Source organism: Nannospalax galili, unplaced genomic scaffold, assembly GCF_000622305.1.
Source record: "Nannospalax galili isolate Female #2095 unplaced genomic scaffold, S.galili_v1.0 scaffold751, whole genome shotgun sequence".
NCBI classification, from domain to species: domain Eukaryota; kingdom Metazoa; phylum Chordata; class Mammalia; order Rodentia; family Spalacidae; genus Nannospalax; species Nannospalax galili.
In genome coordinates this window covers 594,795-617,373 of record NW_008331125.1, presented here as the reverse complement: position 1 = coordinate 617,373, position 22,579 = coordinate 594,795, and the positions used below count along the sequence as shown (strand labels likewise).

Here is a 22,579-nt window from a genome sequence, read left to right as displayed (position 1 = left end):
ACTGATTATATATAATAATGTTTCATTATAACATTTTTATACATTCATACAATGCATTTTTGTCATATCTACCCCATTACCCTCTCCTGTTCTCCTCCTACTCCCACTGATCCCCTTCCTCTTCCCACCCAGTCCCTCTTCCTCATGTCATTACTTATTTATTTAACTTTGATGACCCAGTAAATTTTATTATGGTTGCTTTCAGGGTCCTGGATGAGGAATTATTTACAAGAGCATGTGTTCACTACCACTGGCTATACTACCAAAGAAAATACCTCAGGGGAGGGTAGAATCTCTTGGGTCTCTTTCCACTAGTTATCATTATAGGCCTATAGGTCCCAAGAATGGGAGTGCTAAAGAACATCTCCCCCATGACAGTATATTGACAGGCTCAATCCTGTACAAGTCTTGTGCCCATAAATCTGACTGCTCTGGCATCATGATTAAAACAGTGATGTCATATTCTTAAGTCAACTTTCTACATATTCTTAAGTCAACTCTCTAATTATGCATAAGCATAATTATTTAGGTGGAATTTTTATGGGCATATCCTGCCCATTTAGCAAAACAATAGTAATAACTTCACTATAGGGCCAACCACAACCTTTTGACCAGGTTTACAGTACCAGATGTGGATTCCTCCCGTGACGTGGACTTCAAATCTGATCAGAAAGTGATTGGTTATCCCTATTGCTGACTTGCTGCTGTTGCACCAATGGGCACTTCTTATCTCACCAGTTGGTACTGTAGTACACAGGGTGCAACTTTGGATGACAATTCTTCCCCAGCAGCATGCATAGCACCTTCTGGCACTGTGAAAACTAACCAACAGTGAAAAAGTTTCCATCTCAGTTCCAGCATGATTTCTCTGTCCTACAACCAATTTATGAAGTGTCTTCAGCAATAGGCTATTGTCATATACCTTTGGAGGGCAACTAACAGCCTTGGCAAATGCCTATAGTGTTTTGGGGGCCTCAGAGGCCTCACTGACCAACCATAGGGCAGGAGCCTGTGTGGTACTGGGATTTTCATATAATAGCCTATAGTTTCTGGGAGCAGCTTTACACATCCTTGTAATGTGCTTCCATTTAAATTTCACAGGGTTTTGTTGTTGTTGTGTTTATTTGTTTTAATTGGCTTACCTGTTATCGGGTGTCCTGTCTTTTTCAGTACATCCTTAGTTTTTGTTGATCTTCTCCCTTACCCCTAACCTGGCTTTTAGAACTTCCTGAGAAATAAGCCTAAAAAGGTGCTTGATAGCCACTGTTCTTCAAGGTTCAGCAGCAAGAAAGCTAGCCTATATCATCTCTACACTTCTTCCCCTCCACCTTTTATTTTATTTCCCCTAAACAGAGTCTCACTTTGTTGCCCAGACTGTGGACTCACGCCATCCTGTCGCAATCTCATGAGGTGCTGGGACCACAAGCACACACTACCTCATCTGGTTCTCCATTCTTTCTGCCAGTCCTTTTCCTAAGATAAGTCTCCTTTGAACAGTCACTTTGCTTTTTTAAAACATTTGTTTATTCATTAAAATAGAATTTATAAAGTGCAAGATAGCTTGGGCACTATTCTAGACTCCAAGCATAAGTTGGTGAATAAGAAAAGAGTCTCTTACCCTCAAGAAGCTTACATTTCTGGGACTAGAGAGATGGCTCAGCAGTTAAGAGCACTGGCTGCTCTTGCAAAGGACCTGGGTTCCATTCCCAGTACCCACATAGCAGCAAACAACTATCCATAACTCCAGTTCCAGGGGACCCGATGCCCTCTTCTGACCCCATAAGCATTGCATGACATGGATGTACTTACATACATGCATACTCATACACATAAAATAAAAATAATAAATAAAATACTTTAAAAAGAAGCTCACATTCCTGTGTCTTGCTTTGTTGGCTTCCGCGTGATGAGTGTTCCATCATCATGTACTTTTTGAGCTTCAGCTTTTACTGAAGAGATAGGTTTCCAGTGTAAATCCCTAATCCTTCCAGTGGTAACCATGTCCCTTTTATATTTAAATGAGTTATTGTGCCTAAAGCTCTTAAAAGGCTGCCTGGCATGTTCAGGGTGCAGTATGTGAAAGTGTAAGCCGTAAACAGAGGATGGGAATAGCAAAGCATGTTCTGTTGGTCAACATGCCAGCAAATGCTGTCTGGTCTTTAAGCAAGTTCAGCATTATAATAAACCCCATGGTAAAGCAATTCTACATCTGAACATCCAAGTGTATAAAAAATATAAGCTAAGATTTGATCGATTAAAAAAAGAATTTTCAACATTTTTCCCACTTACATATTTTATTGAAGTAGGATTTAATATACAGAAATATATTTTACTCAAACAACTATGTTACTGAAATGAAAAATACTGAATCTACTTTCTTCTTCTTCAAATGAGATTTAATTATTTGAAGAGTTATAGCTATTAAATGGCTTATAGACATAAAACACAGTGCTTAGTATTCATTGCCAGATAATAATACCTCATATTTATATAACATGAGCACAGTACAAAGTCCTGTCACATGCTTCATTACATTTAGTTCTGTAACAGTCCTGAGAAGTAGATTAAACAAGTATAGTTTCCATTTTGCAAATGAAGAAACCAAGCCATTAATTGTATACAGTATTTAAACAGATTTGAGGAGAGTCAGAACTTTTGTCTAGTATTCTTTCCACTGTAAAACTGCAAAGAGTTGTTTCCTTTAAAAATAAAATAAGCCACAGGCAACATGTCCAGTTAGCTGGGTGCCAGAATCAGCAGACTGAGTGTTCACATGCAATTCACAGCATCACACTTAAATAAACCCAGCAAAGTGACTCCCACTCCACTCCTCCAACCTCAGGTTCCAGAAAGCCCATTTAGATACAGTCACCTTTCAGAGGAAGCAGTTTGGTGACCTTTTCCACCTCCAAGTTTAATTTTCTAGAGCTTTCACTAAACATGGAGACTGGGGAGGAGGGATATATCTGAACTAGAAGCTGAGCCTCAGTGAAAGCACAGTCTAAACTATTATGAGACAGTGGAAGAGCCACAAGCAGCTGAACATGCTGCTTCAAAACAGTCACATATATCTCCCATCTAAATTGCAGTAGCCTGGTAAGTGTGAAAAGATAACTTTACCATGATATTGTTCCATCCTAAAGTAATTAGGAGAAAACCCCAAAATTTGAGACCCCCTTCCTCTTCTTCCCTCCCTCCCTCTGCTCCACCCCCCTTTGCTCTCTACTCTTTTACTAAGGAATGTATCATTCATTGATTAAAAGAATTGTGGACAATAGGAAATTTGGACATTTATCCCCTATTTTATCAACTGCCTCAAGCTAGTGCTATAATAAGAAAATTACCCCTTTAAAAATTCTTTGAAATCAGTTCAAATAATGTAGCAGTCTGGGGTTTTGTAAAAGGCTTACACACACTTGAGCGTTTCTTATACTGTTGAAGGATATAAACCTGGCTGCCCACTGCTTACCAAAGTAAAGTTTCAGTTCTTGATTTAGCACCAAGAGACTTTCATGATCAGATTCTTTTTCCTATTCATCTTATTCACTCATTCTTTAATTTCAAAGAATAATTTCCCCCTCCTCCTCACGTGCACTGGGTTATCCTCGTGCCTTAGTCTTGATGTTTCTTGTACCTGCTGTAGCTAAATCTTCTTTTCAAGGCCCATTCGTGCTGCTGCATTCTCTGGCTTTCCCTCTCCCTCCTCTACATGAATTTCCCAAATGCTCTATTAGAACCTCTCCTGTCATTTGTTCCACCACACAGCAGTGTATGTTTTGTTCCTTGTCCACGGTACAAACTTTTAAAGTCAGGAGCCTTCATTGTTTTCCTTGTACCTCCCCCACCAACCATAACTATTTGCTGTGAGACAGGGTAGAAAAGGAGTAGCCTTTGAAGTCTGACAGCCCTGATTTCACTTCTGTTAGGGCTCTATTACTTATTAGCCCTAGAACCTGGGGCAAGAGAGTTAACCTTTCTCAACCTCTGCTTCTTTCTCTGTGAGAAAGCACACAGGCTTCTTAGAATTGTGTCTCAGACATATCTTTAAAAGTGGTACTGGTGGGGCTGGAGAGATGGCTCAGTGGTTAACACTGACTGCTCTTACAGAGGACCCAGGTTCAAATCCCAGCACCCACATGGCTTTGAACTCCAGCACTCACATGGCGGTTAACAACTGTCCATAACTCCAGTTCCAGGGGATCCGATGCCGTCTTTTGACCTTCACAGGCATTGCACGACATGGGCGCACTCACATACATGCAGGCTGTACAATCACACATAAATTTAAAATAATAAATAAAGTTTTTTTTAAAGTGGTGCTGGTCAGGAAGCAGTTAAGGACTAATTTGAACCAGTTTGTAAACTCATAACTACTTGGAGCAAATTTATTTCATGTATTAATTACAAGAGTAGAGGCTTCCTTTAAGTACTGCTAAAACACACATTCTGTAGTGTTAATTAGCCATAAACAGTTTTCAGAAACTGTTCTTTTCTTTAGTCTTGTACCTGGTTGACTTCATGAAATCTTTTTATCTTAAAGAATTCAGTGTTCTATTTCTGTTTTGTTCTGTTCTGTTTACCTCTTATTGCTGCAACATGGCATATATAACTTGTAGTTTCCACATCCAGAATAACAGAGCAACATGGGTATGTTGTCAAAATGGCTATCAAATTATAAGAATTGTGGGTCAGGCCGGCATGGTTGTGTACCCCTTTAGTCCTAGCACTCAGGAGGCAGAGGCAGGTGGATTTTTGTGAGATTGAGGCCAACCTGGTCTACATAGTGAGTTCCAAGCCAACTGGGGCTACAGAGAGACCCTGTCTCAAAAAAAAAAAAAAAAAAATGGGGGTCACACCATCTAGAGACGTACAGAGAGCTAGAGATCAGAATTCCTTCAAGAAAGGCTCTTCATATCCCTCATTAATTTCAATAATCCTCAGTAATTGTTTCTGTATTATTCTCTGAATCATTAAGAAGGGAGAAACCTGGCAAAATGCTGCTTATCAGATAGAACAAACCCACTACTTAGTAATGATAGAACCAGTTTAATGTGTTTTGTTTGGAACCTATCATCACTAATTTGTTTTCTTTAAAGTACTTAGGAATCGAACCCAAAGCTTGTGCAAGGCAAGGCAAGCTTTCTGCAACTAAACTATATCCTCAACCTTTGACTTTTTGAGATATGGTCTCGCTATGTAGCTGAGGCTAACCTTAAACTAGTTGTTCTCCTGCCTTAGCTTCTCAAATACTGGAAGTATAGGCATCTACTTCCTCACCCAACTTTCTCTAACTTTTAAAATACTAAGATGACTTAAATTAATTTGATTTATTTTTAGTGTAATATTTTGTAATTAATAACCTCAGTTAAGTGTTATTATGGTTATAAATTGTTATCAAAATTACTACTTAAATTATAAACTCGACAAAGCAATCTATTCCTGAACAAAAACATAAGATTTTGCATTTGGATAGAAGTGGAGCTTTAAATAATTCTTAAATTTTTCTTTTTGTTTATTTTTTTATTTTTATTTTATGTGTATGAGTGTTTTGCCTGCATGTATGTAAGGGCATGTATGTTGTGCAGTGTATGCAGAGGCCAGAAGAGGGTGTTGGATACCCTGGAACTGGAGTTAAGGACAGTTGTTAACCACCATGTGGGTTTTGAAAAACATACCCAAGTCCTCTGGGAAAGCATCCATGCTCATAACCGCTGAGCTATCTCTTCAGCCCCAGTTTTAAAATTTTTCTAACATCTTAACAGGAAAAAAAAAGTAAAATTAAGAAAATTCCTAGAAAAAATTTTGAAGAGTTATTTTATTATTTTTATTTAAGTACATCATGTGAGTGTGTGTGAATGTATGCCATGTGTGTGGGAACCTGTAGAGAGTCCATGTCGAATCTCCTGGAGCTGGAATGACAGATTTTTGTGAGCCACACAATGTGGGTGCTAGGAACCAAACTCAGGTCTTCTGGACAAGCAGGACGTTGCTTAATCACTGAACCATTTCTCCAGCCCATTCCTAGAGAATTTTAATTGTAGTAACAATATACTTCATTTCATAAATGATCATATTGTGCTAATGAGATGGCTCGGTGGTAAGAGCACCTGCTGTGAGGACTTGATGCCCCAGCACCCATACAAAAGACAAGTGTGACTGCACATGGCTATATCCCCAGCATTGGGAAGACAGGCTGATACCTAGGCTCACTGGTCAGACAGCCTAGCTGTATCACTTAGCTCCATATCCAGTGAAATACCCTGTTTCTAATAATAATAGAAATAATAATAATACAAAGATCAATAGAGGAAAATTCTTATGTCACACATGAACATGCACATACAACCATACACGTACACAAAGGGAACGGGCAGCAAGATGGCTTTTTGGGTAAAGGTGTTACTGCCAAGCCTGGCAACCTGAGTTCTATATGAAGAACAGAACTGACTCCTGCAAGTTGTCCTGACTTCAACACGTGTATTGTGACACATGCATGCTCATACACATACAAAATAAATAAATAAATGTTTGGCACGATCATTTAACCTCTTGAACCTCATTTTTTTACCATCTGTAAAATTAGCAGATGCCTGAGAACTTCTCTCACTAATATTTCATGTTGGGATTCTGGACATAGTCCTCTTACACAATGTAAAAATCAAGGTGAGGCATTGAATTGGATGTAAACATACAGAACTCTTAAATCTAAGCTCCCACAAGCTACTGTTCTGGTGGAAATACAGTGGAAAATACAGCTGGGGATCAGTGAAGAATTTTGTACTTATTTATTCTAAACTGTATTCCAGTCTGAGAACCTGGATAAATTTAAGGTGTATCATTTATTTTCAGAATCCTGTTAGCTGCACACTTCTCAAATTAGCTAACAGAAAAGCACAGAGGAAAGAAAACATTCTGTTATTCTATTTTAAGAATTATTTTAAGCCCCAAAATAATATAATACAATGAAGTTCAGATAAAGTATAGAGAAAAAAAATTGTCACTTTCATCTGAGACTGAGTTACACTTGATTGGTGCTCAGTGTTCATTAACTTTTCAAGTAGCCCCTAAACTATTTAGCCACTTTTGACTGAATTTTATGAAATGACAGAGGCTTATTGACCACCAGATGGAGCCAGTATTGTTCCATTGTACCATGAAAATACACTGAAAATGAAAACTGGTTAAATAGGGAAAATAGATGGTAGATTTCTTATTATAAATAGTACCACAAAGTTAAACTTTTCAGGTTTTCTCTAGTTTTTGTAAATGTGCATGTGTATAAAAGATACTGCCTCTCATTAAATTATTTCTTTATTATGAATAAAACTTCATTTTGACAAACTCTTTGGATACAGAGGCTGGGTTTTTTCTCATTCACTTTTAAAGCATCATCTAATGTATATTGTAAGCAAAGTAAGGATGTAAACTCTGATCATATGATAAATATTATGTGCTACAATTATGAAAAATGATAGTAAAGAATATGTTGCTTATAAGTTGACATTTAAATGTCACAGACTCTTCCTATTGTGATGAATTTTTGAACGGAGGAAGTGAGGGAGGAAGAAAGGAGGGCAAGACACATTCTGACTGGGATGGGAGGAATGTGTGGTTTACTCCCAAGCAACCCCTTAAGGGAGATGGTGAAGATGATGAGTGGTTGCTGCTCCTGGAGGGATTCTACCCAGCAAGTTTGGTGTTCATGGGCCTTCATCAGGATAACTGCTTAAGTTGGCTCCAGCATCTCCTGTAGCCTCTATTTAACAAGGGTCATAAATCATCTGGTTCCTTGTAACCCAATTTAATTAGTCAACTATCTATTGGAAAAGTTTATACTGAGATCCTAGGACCCTGAAAGACCTATTCCACCCAGAAAAAGCAATAAGGTGACTTCAGACAGTAGGGCAGTCCAAGAGCTTGATCCATCTGTCATTTGTCCCTGCAATGACTATTTATTGAGCACATAATACAGCACAAGGCCTGTGCTAGTCCACAAAGGACCTGTGAATTTACAACTGAGAGTGATTCGCCCAAAGGCAGTTATCATACAGTGCCCTTTGGAGTTACAATGTGTTTTAAAGGTTTGAGTGAAGGGGAGCTATAATTAGGGAGAGTAAGAAAAAGCCATAAGGAGTTCTTTTTGGGTAGAAATTACCTGTGTGACAGGCTGTTCTTTTATTCCTTTGTTGGCCAATGAACCATGTATTTGTGTCTTGAGGGGAGTATAGGTCCCCTTTTTAATATTGGATTTTATTTCATTGGGACATGGTTGTGTTACCTGATGCCTTTTTATGTTCAATTGGAATTTTTAACTTTTCTCTTTCTCTCTTCTGTGCATGGAGAAACAACTAAGCTAATTAAGAGTTTATATTTTAGAGCCAGACTCCATGGGTTTATACTCCTGGGTTTATAACCACTGAGATACATTATTTAATCTCTTACTAGTATCTTAGTTTACAAGTCAGAAAAATGGGATTAATAGTATGCCTTCATCATAGAATTGTAGATATTTTCAAGTGTGACACTTTCTGGATTTAAGTTCTGATAAAGCTAAAAGTTTGATTAAAAAAAAAATACTTGGTCATTTCCAGGCTGTATGGTAAGTATAGCTGTACATTTAGTAACAGTCTAGCCCTTTGTTATTCAGATATGTTTGCCACTATTACTACATGACCTTTATGTAAGTTTGTATTATGGAAATTTTACAAAATTTTCCTTAAAGTACTGTATCTAGAGCCACTTAAAAACATTCACAAGCAGCCTTCTGGCATATACAAGCCATTAAATACATATTTGTTTGTCTGTTTGTTTGGGGTTTTTTTTTTTTAAGAATGAATGACCTTGTTGCTACTTGGAGTTTTTAGCTACTTGACTTTTGGTCCTGAGGCAATAGAGGACAAAATCCTTTAATCTATGAGATGAAGTATGGATGCGTACCATTGGCACATTTGCTAGTTTAGACAAGAAATTCAGGTGAAGCAAAGATTAAGCTTTCTAACCAGCTTGTAAGGGAAGGGTTAAGGACATTGTTTATAACATGCAGAAGCAAAGGTACTTGTGTTGTAGTCTTACTACAATTTGTCACATAAACTAAGAGTTGGAAATTAAGCTTTATTAGTTTTATTTATTTATAAGCTTTATTAGCAGTCTCTCCTGCTACCTCTCATGAGACACTAGCTATATGACTTTACCTACCGAGACCTTAGATTCCTCATCTGTAAGCTAAGAATTTAGATTTGGAAGACCCTTTCCTTACCAGCTAGCTCTGGTACTCAAGTTGGGAAGGCATGGTTCTAGTGATGTTGTATTCTCCTCCTCTCCCCAAGCTGTTCCCTGGATAGTATCTAACTTTGTCTCATAGATAGTAAATATAGTTTTACAATTTTGTTCCAATGCTATGGCACAGGAAATATTTAAATGCTCTAGAATAGTATTATACTCAAAAAATCCAAAATATGGTGCTTACATTATAGTTAGGCTTCATTTCCCAATATTTTCACAAATGTTAAGTTCATTTAGTCTTCACATTTCTTTCAAAGCATGTCTTAGAATACCAGGCACATAGAATGAGTTTTATTTTCTGAGCTTAAGTTTTCATTGAAAGCAGCAGGACAGTGTAAGCCTTTATTCTCTTACAGACCTGACTCATGTTCTGTCATTGCCCTATCTTAATTGTGGGATCCTATCTTTTTTACTTATTTGTAAAATAGATTTATGGATAGCTCCTTCAGGGATATCAAAATCACCTTAGTTTGGTGCCAAACATACAGCAGATCCTTAATATTCTCCTTCTGTTCTTTCTTTAATTCTTATTCAGTGTATATTTCATAGACATTTTGGTTAATGGTAAGTAGTCATTAGTAGAGGGACTCAAATATATTACTATTAATTTTGAATCATTCAGTATACATTGAGATTTATAAGAAACAACAGAGCACTCTGGAAACTGGATGTTTTTAAGTTTTCTTGTGCATTTTATTAGCCAGATTAATGTCATTAAAAACATCCAGTTGTTTATTCAGTTTTGTTTACTCAGGAAGATCCAAACACATGACAATGCTGTACCAACACACTCTCTCTTCTAAAAAATATATGGAAGTGCTAGTTAAGATATGGTCCAATCCTGTTTAAATATTTAGGCAATCGTATATGCTCAAAAGGCAGAAAAGAGGGAGAGACGGAAAGAAGGAAGGTCCTAGATACCAAAAACAACAGGATGTATAGCCAGAACAATAAGTGAGTGAGCTGGTACTAAGGTTACCCAGAGGAATATTGAATCCAGACTAATGCTCTAATAGCTAGAAGTCGGGGTTTTAATCTCACATTTAGAACATGTGGCCTTGGGTTAGAGATGTAGGATCCAGAAAAACTGTACATCAGGACAGGAAGGCCACAAAAAAAGCTTGCAATCTCTCAGAACTATGAAAGGGAGGGAGAAAATGTCTGTCATTTAAAAAAAATTGGGGGGGCTGGAGAGATGGCTCAGCGGTTAAGAGCACTGACTGCTCTTGCAGAGGATCCGGGTCCGATTCCCAGCACCGACATGGCAGCTACAAACCGGGTACACTCACATACATGCAGGCAATACACTATACACATAAAATTAAAATAATAAATAAAATATTTTAAAAGTATTCTTTAAAAAAAAATTCAGGACTCTAAACTTCAGCTGACATGGCTATAAAGTGTAAGTGTACACCCTGTAAAGTGTGTAGAAATGCTAAGTCAAAAGTGGAAAAAATTATCCCTGCCCAATGGAATACCTTGATTATCTTGCAGAATCAGATATAGAACCTCTCCAAAGGAATTCCTATAGAACATGATGAAAATGTAACCTCAACTGAAAATAAACTCACAATAGAAACATTAGAAAACTCTTAGAGAAATGACCACTATAGGCAGGCAGACAAAGTTTTTAAGAATAAAACTCATGAATAATAACTAAGATAATGAAAAAGAATGAATGAATTTGAAAAGCCAAATACAATTTCTGTAAATAAAAAAATAGAGCTATTAAAGGCAGTGACTCAGTAAGTGGTTCAAACACTGATTAGATACAACTACACAGAATTAGTGAACTGAAATAAAAGACTAAGGAAATTAATCAAAGTTTACTGATGAGAAATGAAAACATGAAAAATGAATGCTCTGTTTATTCATAGTCCATCATACTTTATGAGGTGTAAGTGAAAGAAATGAATAGCTTTTTTTGCATAGTTGAGTTTGTGTCAAAAAATGACATTGTATTCAGCTGAATTTTCCACGTAAAATGTTTGAGCTACAATTTCTATTCAGCTTAGGTGTAACCCTCGTAGCCTTAATCCTGATATCATAGATCTGTCTTATTTAGGATCAACAGACCTGGCAGCTCTTCTCAAGATGTTTGTCTATTTTTTTTTGGTTAGAGATAAAAGCAAAAAGAAGGAAAAAATATTCTTGAAACAATTTTTCTATTAGTCTTACAAAATAAAGAACTAGAACAGCCTGTGAGCACACCTTGAGGGTGATATATCTACCTTGACTTGTTTGACCTTAAGGGTTTAGAATTATTAATTGTAGAAAATAAAATGGCATGTCATCAATTTGACTAGGTTTCTATATTGTTCCTAGTATGTTTTCCACATAAAAATTAGTGCCAGCTTTTCTGCTATCACATAGTTTGCTATAATTAATTTTACCATCTTAATTCTTTTTGATTCACTCTTTTTGGGGGGGGGGAGTGGTCTTTTTGAGACAGGCTCTCCCTGTAGCCCCAGCTGTCCTGGAACTCACTATGTAGACCAGGCTGGCCTTGAACTCACAGAGATCTGCCTGCCTCTGCCTCCCAAGTGCTAGGATTAAAGGTGTGCACCACCACACCCGGCCATTTTTATTTTTTATATGTATGAGTATTTTGCCTGCATGTATGTAAGTGCACCTGTATCATGCAATGCCTGCAGAGGCCAGAAGAGGGTGTCAGATCCCCTGGAACTGGACTTATGAATCATTTTAGCAGCGATGTAGGTGCAAAGATCCCAACCCTGGTCCTGGGCAAGAATAGTCAGTGCTCTTAACTGCTGACCCATCTTTCCAGCCCTTTATTATCTTAATTTTTAATTCAAAATTGACTTTCATTTTTAAACTTTTCATTGCCATTGGCAATGGAGTAGAACAAATTACCTAATGAATTTTTCTGCCTATAATTTCTATGAACATTGTTAGCCAAATCTTGTCCTCTTTTTTTTTGTAGGTATAATAAATGAAATTCACTAGCAAACTGATATGACTAAGAGAGAGGCCTATTTGCCGTGAAGCAGTTGTGAATATTAATTTGGACAAGGAAATTGCTTTTATAACAATTATATATTTAAATATTAGATTAGTGGGATACTTGGATTAATATTGATTTTGTTTATAAACATTAGTTTTATTTAAAAAAATCTTTTAAAATTTTAGAATGAAATACCATTTCCATAAGATATGGTCTGTCCCTTTTATTCTATCAAGATATTTAGTAAAGAACCATTAGGTAGTATTTTGATTATTTGTCGGTGTATCAAATCAGCCTATCCTCTATGCAGGCATACAGATAAAAAGAAGCATCAAGTTGCCCTTTGTAAGTACTCTAAAGAACATTTGTTTTTATTTTATAACTGTGTGAGAAAATTATCACAAAATAAAAATCAGCCCAAGCCAAAGTGTAACATGTTTCACTGCTAGAATGGTCCATTCTGGAAATAAGTAAGCAGATTAATGGGACCACCCTTAAAAGATCTCCACTCCCAACCATCTGCTTTTCCTTGACATCAAACTTAGGAATTCATTTTTGTCTCTCAGTTCTTACTAATCCACCTGTAAATAGTCATTGGAACATTTTCTTACCTCTACTGAGTATATTAAGCATATCTTTAAAAACACAAATGAAATTTGAATTTAATGAGTAAAAATCACAATCAAGCACAGAAAGCTCCAGAATGTATTCAAACCCAAAGACAGATACAGCTAAAAATGTAATTCCTGAGCTACCAAAGAATCTGTGGATCTTTTTAGAACATTCTTGAGGAGTAGGGGGGAAACGTTTACAGCTATGTAATGATAGGTTACATACAGCCTGTGATTTACCCATTCAACTCCAAGGCACAGAGCATTCAGTTCTTAACTTTCATTACAAAATTCAGCCAGTTATATTGAAGTCAGAATGGCCTCACTCATGACCAGAGGATTAAAAGCCTAGTTTTTACAGTTTCCCTCTTCAGAGGCCAAAAGCTGCAGTCAAGGTAAGGTTACAGTTCAAGATTTTGTTGGATGATAGTTTATTTAGCAATTGAGGAGTAGATGACATTCTGGAACTCTACAAAGTTCTCAGTCTCTCTGCTGAAAATTGTTCAACTGGAGCTTTACTGAGAATGGATATAGTTAAAGGTGGAATAGACACAAGAAGTATTGGGAACAGTATTCAAGCACTGTGAAAAGACAGTTTTATTAGTTGAGGCTAGAAAGATGGCTCAGCAGTTAACAGCACTGACTACTATTGCAGAGGACCTGGGTTCAGTTCCCAGCATCCACATAGTGGCTAACAACCATCCACAACTCTAGTTCCAAGGGATCCCACATACTCTTCTGACCTCTGTGAGCACTGCAGGCATGTGACACACTTAAAGGCATGCAGGCAAAACACTCATACACATAAAATGAAAATTAATTTATAAAAAATTTACACTGGGCATGGTGACATGTGCCTTTAATCCCAGCCCTCGGAAGGCAGAGGCAATTGGATCTCTGTGAGGTCAAGGGCACCCTGGTTCACATCATGACTTCCAGCCAGGATGTGGCTAGGGAGACCCTGTCAAAAAAAAAAAAAAACCCACAACCAACAAAAATTTTTAAAAAGTTATATTAGTTATTTGATCTGGAGTCATTTAAATAATGATGAAAATCCTATAGTTTTACTCAATTATTCACTTAATGTTTCAAAGTAAAAATGATTTTGTAACCCATCAGTTAAAGATGAAAATCTGTCTTTTAAATGTACTTTCTATTCCCAAAGAAATTACATCAAAGAGATCTGAAATTCATAAGTGAATCTTACTAATTTTTAGATTCCTGCCATTAACACCACTGATTACTTTATACAGCACTTTGGTGAAACTGGTTGTGAATATACTTTTTAAAAGGAAGACTGAATACTGCAATTTTAAGATATTATCAGGGCAGGATGTTCAGTTATATCTAAACTACATGCATACATCTTCATTATTACAACTAGGAAATACAAAGAATATAGTTTAATATAAATACTGAAAGAATAAGCTGACTCATTAAAGTTGCCTTATTTTCCACATAAACTACAATGTGGAAAATACAGGAAAGCTTGTGAAATTAAAATGTACTGTATCTTTGGTAGCTAACAACCATCCATAACTCCAGTTCCAGAGAATCTGATGCTCTCTTCTGTCCTCCACAGGCATTGCACAAAATGGGTGCACTTACACACTTGCAGGCATAACACTCATACAGTGAAATTTTAAAAATTAATAAATAAAAAAATTTACTGTATCTAAAAGTATCCCTGCTGAGAAATTCTCATCACCATTAGAGTATAGGTAGCTTATTGTCCGGCAAAGAGTAATTTTGCCTTTCCCTCCATCAGACTAAAAAATTTCATAATAGGAAAGACTTGTGTAAATATGGAGGAGATACAGATAGATCCCTGTTGAGCAAGAATGCGTAATATCCCTTGAAAACTTATCAAAATTAATCACAGCAGAGCAAAAATATGTATACTTTTAAGTATTTAAAATGTGTGTGTGTGTGTGTGTGTGTGTGTGTGTGTGTGTGTGTGTGTCTTTTTGAAGCAGGGTCTCCCTGTAGCCCCAGCTGGCCTGGAACTCACTATGTAGACCAGACTGGCCTTGAACTCACAGAAATCTGTCTGCCTCTGTCTCCCAAGTGCTGGGACTACAGGCTTGAGCCACCACGCCCAGCTCTTATTTTTTATTTTTATTTTATGTGTATGTGTGTATTGCCTGCATGTAGGTAAGTGCACCTGTGTCGTGCAATACCCGTGGAGGACAGAAGAGGCCATCAGATCCCCTGGAACTGGAGTTACAGACAGTTGTTAGCTGTCATGTGGGTGCTGGGATTCAAGCCCAGATCTTCTGCAAGAATAACCAGTGATCTTAACTGCTGAACCATCTCTCCAGCCCCTTAAGTAATTTTTTTTCAAAGAACTCAGTTGAGAAAACCATTGGGAAAAAAACTTTTGTGACCTTGGAGCAAGGAAAAATTTCTTAGATGATACACAAAAAGTATGTACATGTACACACACACACACACACACACACACACACACACGGATATACATATAAAATTTTAAAAACTGATGAAATGCTTCCTACCAAGATGTAACTTCTCTGTGAAAACTGAATTCAGGAAATGCAGGGATAAATGGCAGACTGAGACCATGTGCAGAAGCTGTATCTGACACATTAATAAGACAAAGGCAGGGGGTTGGAGAGAAAGCTCAGGGGTTCAATTCCTAGCACCCAAATGGCAGCTAACAACCAGCTGTTAACTCCAGTTCCAAGGGATTTGATGCCCTCTTCTGGACTTTGCAAGCACTGCATGCACATGGTATGCTTACATACATGCAGGAAGATACTCATTCACATAAAATAATAAAAATATTTTGGGACTGGAGAGATGGCCCAGTGGTTAAGAGCACTGGCTACTCTAGAAGAGGACCTAGTTTACATTCCCAGCATCCACATGGCGGCTAACAACTCTCCATAACTCCAGTTCCAGGGGATCTGATGCCTTCTTCTGACCTCCATGGGCATTGTATGATGTGGGTGCACTTACATACATGCAAGTAAAACATTCATATACATAAACAAAATAAGAAAAATCATTAAAAAGACAAAAAAATGAACAAGCAGTTCAAAAGAAGATATATAAATGGCCAATAAGGCCTGTAATAATGTTTAATATCAGTTGTCACCATGAAAAAGAGAGTTGGAACCATAAGTTGGAACCACTAGGATGACTGATGAGGAATTCCTATCACCATTAGAGTGTAGGTAGCTTATCCACTCCAAATCCAGGTATAGTTGGGAAGCAGAGCAGTTCAAACTCTCCTGCATTGCTGGTAATAGGAATAGAGGTGCACCTTCTTCATAAAACAATGTGACAGTCAAATATAAAATGAGCATGCATTTATCAAATGATCCAGGAGGCCCATCTGAAGCTCTTACCTTAAAAAAAAAATCAAAGTATGAGTCACAATAAGACTTGTGAGTGTTCATTGAAAATATATGTAGCAACCCAAACTGGAAGCTATGTAATACTATTCAGTTATGTGAAGGATTACCCAACAACATGGATGTATTTGATAAATAAAAGAAACTAGATATAAGAGACTACATATACAATGATTGCATGTGTGTGAGTGTCTAGAAATGGCATAACTGTGGTAACAGAAAGGTCATTGGTGCCTCATGAGGGCAATTGACTATAAGAGACATTCAGATAGATTTTTAAGAATACAGAGCTGTTGTATATCTTGGTTGTGTTAAAAATTATATATTACACACAATACCAACATGTATTATATACACCATTTGAATTTCACTGTATATAAAGTATCCTCAGTAGAATTACTTTAAAATTTTTGTCATAGATTCCAAGATGAGGTTATTTTCTAAATTATGTGAAGACTTTTTAATAGCATAGCTATAGAACCTCCATGCTTAAATTTACCTATCATTGGCTTTTTAAAATTGAATCCGATGACTCAGCAGTTAAGAGCACTGCACCACGTGGCAGCTGTCAACCATTCATAACTCCTGCTCAGGGGAATCCAGCACTCTCTTCTGACCTCCATGGACATTGCACAGCACAGGTGCACTTACATATATGCAGGCAATACACTCATATGCATAAAGTAAAAATAATAAGGCACCTTAAAAGTAAATAAAAATAAAACTGATTCGTAAGTCTTCTTTGGTGCAGAATTTAAAATACGTTTACTAAAGCGAGGTATGATGAATAACGTAGCCCTTGGAGAAGTTGAAGCAGGAGGATCTCAACTTAGAGGGCAGTTTGGGCTACATAGTAAGACTTCGTTGTCATGTTCTTCTCCCCTACAACCACCCCCCATCCTGTCACCCCCTACACACACAGGGAAAAGAAAAGTAAGAAAAGTCTATTCCCTACATGTTCCTTCAAAGTGTAAACAAGGGATTGGTCCTTGCTAAAGGAAGTCAGACATAAAGGAATGAGTGTGAATGTCATTAAAACATGCATAGTTGAATCTATTTTCAAAGTTCTTAGCTTGACTTACTTGGGGCAGAGGTAACTCAATATACCTGTTATTAGTATTTCCATTTATTTTGAAATTCCCACCGCAAATAAAGGTTATCAGCCACTTGTAACTGAAAAATCGAAGTAAAGAACTTGTCTTTTGTATTTATTTTAACTATTAAGCATTAGCTAGTCTTAAGACTATTAATTAGAATTAGAATTTTACATAAAATTTTACAAAATTCTGCTATCAGAAAGTGGCCCAAGAGAAATATAATTGACTCCCTGAATGTGATGGAGCAGGAGATCCCAGGTGCATGTCAAATTCTCCTTTAACAGTCAGTGTAAGATGGAGGACCAAACTGGTCTACTACCTTTTTATTTTCCCCTTCTCCAGTTTCATTATTCTTTCTTTTACTTTTTCATTATTTATCAACATGTAGCCCTTGCCAAGCTCTGCTCTAAGTGCTGGGGAATATGACTTTTCCTCCTCAAGGATTTAATGACTCCTGGTGGGAAAAGAAGAGTAAACAAGAACTTACCATGAAGTGTGATAAGTGCTGAGGGGCACTCTGGAAACTAGATGCCTGGAAACTAGGCATCTAGACCTGACTCAGCAACTGGAATCAGAAAAGGCTCCTGAACAAAGTACCACCCAAGCCAAGACCTAAAGCAGGAATTAAGCAACGAAAACTAATTGGAGAATGGAGAGATGTAATGTGTTTAGTATTCCTTAAAGAATGAGTAACAAAAGGAAGGGAGTTGAAAGAGCAGAATGAGTTTGAAGAATAGAAACCGAATGGAAGCACTTGGAGATGGATAAGAACAAGAATTGTGAGAGGGGAGGCTAGAAAGGAATGCATTAGGGCTGGGGTGTAGCTCATTGTCAAAGTGCATTCTTGCATGTATGAGGCCCTGGGTTTGATTCCCCAGGACAAGAAAAAAAGTAAAGGCATTAACTGCCTCATATAGAGATCCTAACACATATTAAAAGTTCTGATCTTTATCCCAGGACTGTGCAAATCCAACTGTTAGAGGATAAGAAGAGGACTAAGAATTTTCTGTATATGCCAAATAAGATAATAGTCTCTCTTCACAAGTGGTTACTAAGCATATGAACCTCAAACATTACTTGTTTGTTTTGTTTATTCATTGCTATGCTGAATGTATAGATTTGTCATCTGAAAAATGATTTTTTTTGTCTACTTCTGCTGTCTTAATTTAGTAGATGTATTTACTTTCTGTGGTACTGTCAAGATGAAGTTGGTTGATTGTAACTGGGGAACAAAAGTGGTAGTAATTAGAATATCAACCACTATTTGAAATATTTTGTCTTCTAAGTTAGGAAACAGTATAAAATGGTATTGCTGAATTTTGGAAAAATCTAAAGTATTTTAAAAGTGAGAGGTGACTTCACAGTCAACCTAAGTAAGTACAAGTAAGGAAAACAAAATAGTATAGTATAGGAAAAAAAATCATTTATAAAATTGTTTAACAAGTAAGTGTCTATTGATTTGTAATTGTAGATTTTGGTGGATCTTATTGGTGATATTTTGAAATTAATGGATAAAAATCAAATAGTTCAACCCTATTTTGAACTTCCTGTTTGGTGACATGAGTGTGTACATTACCATGAATCCACAGACCTTTGTATGACTTGCTCTTAATACATTCTACTGTTCTTTAGAAGAAGAAGCTGCCCCTGATGGTGCTGTTGCAGAATACAGACGAGAAAAGCAAAAATATGAAGCTTTGAGGAAGCAACAGCCAAAGAAAGGAACTTCCCGAGAAGATCAGGTAACTTCCAAACCAAGATCTCTATATAGTTCATTGCCTTTTTACTGTCTTCCAATGTTGCTCTAGGTAGAGCCTAATTTGACTGCATATCCAGGGGAAGCACTCTCTTAAAAAGAAAAAGAACATGTACAGGGTAGGGTTCAGTGACCTTGACCACTCACTCACAAGGGTCCAGTTTTTCAAGTTCTTTCCAGACATTTAGGTGAAAAAGCCTGAAACTTTCAAGTTTCAACCTGGCATTCCTACGTCAAGCACAGGAGCTTCATAAAGCCACATGTCCTCAGAAAGTCAGAGAGGTGACTATTATGATCCAGAGCCACAGAGCCTACAAATAACAAGAGGATATCTTCCAGCCCAGTGCGAAGTTGCACACTACCATGGAATAAGGCGTTTGGGCCACTAGTTGATTTTCTGCTGTAATAAGACCCTGTTTATTGCAAGAAATTTCTCATTCTTTTAAGTAGTCCAGTAAAAGAAGTATCAGAATGAAAAGAGATAGATATAATTGACCAGCTTGCCAGGCGGTACTTGACATTTGATAAAACCAATCTGTCAGTAGAAAGTGTTGATTAAATTAGTCCAATCAGAAACTGTCTTATGAATGACATCAGTTACTGGTAAGGAAGGATGAAAATAGGGCAAGTTCAACAAGAAATATTCAAAAGATATGCCACATCAAGTGAAATTAAATAACAGTGCATTATTAACTTGTTCTTTTGGAATCACAAACTTTCTATGAAGTAACTACATAGAAACATTGCTGATCCACAGATGCTGAGGATCACTCTTATTTATCCGTTTCTTTTTTTTTTTTTTTCTCCTCCTTGAAGCAGTAATTGCTAAGAACCCAACCACTATTATTTAGTGGTCAACAAGTAGATAGATTTCTCTCCTGTCTGAGCTATCAGGAAAAGAGCCAGTTAAATAAGTAATACCAGCCAAAAGGAGTAAGCATTGTGAAAGGACAGGTACAGGGGATTATGTAAATGTGTAACAGTAGGATCTAAGTGTGTCAGAAGAATCTGGGAAGGTCTCTCTGAGACATGATCTGTCTGAGCTTTGCAGATTGCCTGGGAGATATCCAGGTAGAGTAGAGACAGGATGTGGTGAAACAGAAGGAGCAGTGTATGAGAAGTCTTTGCCCTCTTTTCAAAGAGTAAAAATGCTAAGTATGACTGTAATCTAACCAAAGGAGGGAAAAACTGGGACTGAAAGGGTAAGCAGGAGTCCATTCATTAAAGGTGGTTTTTGAACCACCTTGGTCCTTAAGGATTTAGATTTACCATAACGGCAATGGGGAATCATTGACAGTGGGATGTAACATGATCTCAGTGGCACTTTGGGATCTCTCCAACTTGGCAGCCATGTGAAGAGTGGACTAGACCCAGTGTAGCATTGCAGGCACAAAGGTCAATTAGAAGGCTTTTGATTATAGACACATTTGAACAGTCTGCCAGGGCAGGTACCTTCAGAATAACTCTCCCATGTGAGAATTCTGTAACTGAACTAAAGAACCATGCTGTAAGTGGTTGGCCATTGATTCTTTCAGCAAAAGCCAGCAGACTGAGCAATGCCCCAGCAGATGCCGACCAGAAATGCCTCCATTCAGATGCTATCTTCACCCTATTATGTGCGCTAGCATTTGGAGATATTTTCTGCCCTGTGTCTCCTCGTACTTTAGGCTGTACCTAGACAAAGTCTGATCTTAAACACAGGAGAAGCCAAGAATGAACAAAAGGATGAGTTTATTTTTGTTTTTGCTTACAATTCCTGGACAAAAGTCAATAGTATTTTCTTAATATTTTCTTTTTATTTTATGTGTATGCATGTATTGCCTGCATGTGTGTGAGTGCACCCATGGCATGAAATACCTGAGGAGACCAAAAGAGACCATTGGATCCCCTGAAACTAGACTTATGGACAGTTGTTAGTTGTCATGTGGGTGCTGGGATTTGAACCCAGATCTTGCACAAGAACAGCTAGTGTTCTTAACTGCCGAGCCATCTCTCCAGCCCCCCAGTAGCATGTTTTTTAAAAACTATTTTTATGGGCTGGCGAGATGGCTCAGTGGTTAAGAACACTGGCTATTCTTGCAGAAGACCCGGGTTCAAATCCCAGCACCCACATGGCAGCTAACAACTGTCCATAACTCCAATTCCAGGGGATCTGATAGCCTCTTCTGTCCTCGGCAGGCATTGCATGACATGGGTGCACGTACCTTACCTACATTCAAGCAATACACAAATACACATAAAATAAAATTAATAAATAAATATATATATATATTTTGTCTTTTTGAGACAGGGTCTCCCTGTAGCCCCAGCTGTCCTGGAACTCACTATGTAGACCAGGCTGGCCTTGAACTCACAGAGATCCACCTGCCTCTGCCTCAGGAGTGCTGGGATTAAAGGTGTGCACCACCATGCCCAGCAAAAATTTTTATGGGGCTGAAGAGATGGCTCAGTGGTTAAGAATACTGGCTGTTCTTGCAGAAGACCTGGGTTCACATCCCAGCACCTACATGGCAGCTAACAACTGTCTGTAACTCCAGTTCCAGGGGATCCCAGCCTCTTCTGTCCTATGCGGGCATTGGACATGGGTGCACTTACCTACATGCAGGCAATACACACACATAAAATTTAAAAAGTAAAAAATTTTAAAAATATGTTTTTATTAGCCAGGCATGGTGGCACATGCCTTTGATCCGAGCACTCAGGAGGCAGAGGCAGGTGGATCTCTGTGAGTTCAAGGCCAGCCTGGTCTACATAGTGAATTCCAGGACAGCTGGGGCTACAGGGAGACCCTGTCTCAAACCGCCCCCCAAAATAATTTATTGATTCTTTGAGAATTTCATACAATGTGTTTTAATTATGTTCAGACTCTCTCTCCTCATCTCTTGCCAGTAGCATCTTAATATCCTTTAAAAAACCATCTGTTTTGCCACTTTAACCTCCAGGAGAAAAATCCAGATCTAGAGTAATTTTCTAGGAAATTTTAAAGTTTCGTTCCATTAAAGCATTCTTTGTTTTTATTGTCCTCAAAAATGTTTTATGTCCTCGAAAATATGCATTTCCAAGTGTACAGAGTTCACCATTAAAAACTGATAGCATTGGGACTGGAGAAATGTCTCAGTGGTTAAGAGCTCTGACTGCTCTTGAAGAGGACCTGGGTTGAATTACCAGCACCCACGTGACAGCTAACAGTCATCCGTAACTCTAGTTCCAGGGGATCTGACGCCTTTTTCTAACTTCCAAGGGCATTGCATGCATGGGTGCACTCACATACATGCAGGCAATACACTCATATACACAAAATAAAAATAATAAATAAAAGTTTTTTTTTGTTTTTTTTTTTTGTCTTCTTGAAACAGGGTCTCCCTGTAGCACAACTGACCTGGAACTCACTATGTAGACCAGGCTGGCCTCAAACTCAAAAAGATCTACCTACCTCTGTCTCCCCAATGCTGGGATTAAAGGCATGCGATTCATAGGGCTTGTCCATG

At 37.7% G+C, this 22,579-nt stretch overlaps 1 protein-coding gene across 1 annotated transcript in view; it reads left to right on the top strand.

Moving 5' to 3' along the window:
- The window catches only part of Cwc27 (CWC27 spliceosome associated cyclophilin), a 230,556-nt gene that overhangs the window by 170,304 nt on the left and 37,673 nt on the right, over nt 1-22,579 (top strand). Inside the window, exon 12 of the mRNA XM_029557817.1 lies at nt 18,968-19,077. Within this exon, the coding sequence (XP_029413677.1) occupies nt 18,968-19,077 (110 nt within the window). The remainder of the gene's footprint in view (nt 1-18,967; nt 19,078-22,579) is intronic.